The 2,328-nt window shown below is 44.5% G+C and overlaps 1 protein-coding gene across 2 annotated transcripts in view; it reads left to right on the top strand.

Moving 5' to 3' along the window:
• RORB (RAR-related orphan receptor B) overlaps positions 1-2,328 on the top strand; it is a 190,607-nt gene that overhangs the window by 144,229 nt on the left and 44,050 nt on the right. For both annotated transcript variants that reach the window (XM_011947024.1, XM_011947025.1), the window contains exon 4: positions 308-709. In XM_011947024.1, coding sequence (XP_011802414.1) covers positions 308-709 — 402 coding nt within the window. The remainder of the gene's footprint in view (positions 1-307; positions 710-2,328) is intronic.

Below are 2,328 nucleotides of genomic sequence, written 5' to 3'. Positions count from 1 at the left end.
TGCAGTGGCCGGATCTCCGCTCACTGCAAGCTCCGCCTCCCAGGTTTACGCCATTCTCCTGCCTCAGCCTCCCGAGTAGCTGGGATTACAGGCGCCCGCCACCTCGCCCGGCTAGTTTTTTGTATTTTTTAGTAGAGACGGGGTTTCTCCGGGTTAGCCAGGATGATGAATGGGTTCTTAAGTGATGGTGCTAGACATGTGTGCATCTGATGTTGAAGGCACAACCATCCCTTGACCCGTTGTACCTGAGGTGGTTAACGCGAATGATAACCACAAGTGCTGTTTTCTGCTTTTCTCTCCAACCCAGCTGTGAAGTTTGGGAGGATGTCCAAGAAGCAAAGGGACAGCCTGTATGCTGAGGTGCAGAAGCACCAGCAGCGGCTGCAGGAACAGCGGCAGCAGCAGAGTGGGGAGGCAGAAGCCCTTGCCAGGGTGTACAGCAGCAGCATTAGCAACGGCCTGAGCAACCTGAACAACGAGACCAGCGGCACTTATGCCAACGGGCACGTCATTGACCTGCCCAAGTCTGAGGGTTATTACAACGTCGATTCCGGTCAGCCGTCCCCTGATCAGTCAGGACTTGACATGACTGGAATCAAACAGATAAAGCAAGAACCTATCTACGACCTCACATCCGTACCCAACTTGTTTACCTATAGCTCTTTCAACAATGGGCAGTTAGCACCAGGGATAACCATGACTGAAATAGGTAAGTGGAAGTCTCCTCCCAGTGGCTTTTTCTGAGATTCTGCTTTGAATTTACCTTGGTCCTATTTAATATGGTCATTTTCTTAGATTTAAATTGAATTACTTGGATTCACAGCTTCTACTGAGAAAACAAATTTATTTTAAAATATATTCTAATAAATGTCATTTTTTCCCGCCCCATAAAAGTTTATTTCAAGCAAAGGAAGAAAGAAGAAATTATAAATAGAAAGATGCTATCTGTAAAGAACAGATGCTATCTGTTGAATTTGGGTTCTCACTGAAGGAAAAATGTTATTGGTATAAACAGGGAAATTTCGGCATGTATTCAAAGTTGATGCTATTCAAAGTGAAATTGCTGAAGGATATAGAAACAGTGTGGAATAACCAAACGAACAGGGGCCCAACTCTTCCTCTAAGATAAATGGGGACAAACTTTAAGCAAACAGTATCTCAGCTTCCTTCTTGGTGAAGTCAGGGCGATAGACCAGAAGATCGCCAAGGCTCTTGTAAATCTGAATTCAAGAATTCCACATGGGATTCTGAATTACAGCAATGAAAAGAGTGTAGTCTGGAATGTTACGGAACACGAGAGTAACAAATAAGCTAGTCACAGGCATGATCGCATCAGAAAGCTGGTCCTCTTGCCTCCGATTCCTAAGGAGCGATCTTCAAGAGTGCCCTGTCTTAGTCAAGCTCTCTTCTGACCCGCTGCAACTTTGTTTTACTCCATCAAACGCAGGAGTCTATGAAATGTTTAACCAGTTAATGTCATCAACTAACTGCCATAAAAATATCGAAGTAGGTTTAACACATTACTCTCCTGGGTAACAGGGTGGCATGTTAACAGTAGCCTAGAAGAGCTAAGTGAACAGTGGCGATGTGATCCCAGGCTTCACTGCAATATTTAGTGTACTGGAGAAAGCAGGTTAGAGCTCAGGAACCTTCGAGGGCTCTTGACATATTACCCAAAGAGGTGGCGGAGCAGAGCAATGAAGAATTGTGCTACCTGAGTTTAAATCCTGGCTCTTTGGCTTATTATTTAAGCTGGAGCAAGTTTCTCAATCCCAGTTCCTTCATCTTTACAAGGAGGAAAGCATGAGTTTGTAGCTCACAGGGACATTGTAGAGCTTAAATGAGTTAATACATGTAAAACATAGCAATGTTTGGCACTCAGGAAGTGCTCAATAACTCTTGGCTATTACTGTTTTATGCTGCATGCTCAGTCACCTTCTCTGTCTAACCTGCAAATAGGAGCCTAAAGTCTACAAGTGTTTTAAATTAAGCTGCTGTGAACACATCATGAAATACATGGCCATATTCTTGGCTACTTGTACCATCTGGTTGAGGAAGAAGCGATGGTACACAGTTATAAACCTGAAGTATTGTTTCTCCCTTTTAGCAATTCAGCAGGTGACAGTAACATTGTTGACAAAGCACCTGTAATGACTTTCACAGCTGAGAGACATTAAAAAAAATCGGGGCCGGGCGTGGTGGCTCAAGCCTGTAATCCCAGCACTTTGGGAGGCCGAGACGGGCGGATCACGAGTTCAGGAGATCGAGACCATCCTGGCTAACACGGTGAAACCCCGTCTCTACTAAAAAATACTGAAAACTAGCCGG

The sequence above is a fragment of the Colobus angolensis genome, unplaced genomic scaffold (assembly GCF_000951035.1).
Source record: "Colobus angolensis palliatus isolate OR3802 unplaced genomic scaffold, Cang.pa_1.0 Scaffold257, whole genome shotgun sequence".
In the NCBI taxonomy this organism is placed as follows: domain Eukaryota; kingdom Metazoa; phylum Chordata; class Mammalia; order Primates; family Cercopithecidae; genus Colobus; species Colobus angolensis.
The sequence above is the reverse complement of the archived record's forward strand: the minus strand, read 5'-3'. Positions and strand labels throughout refer to the sequence as shown.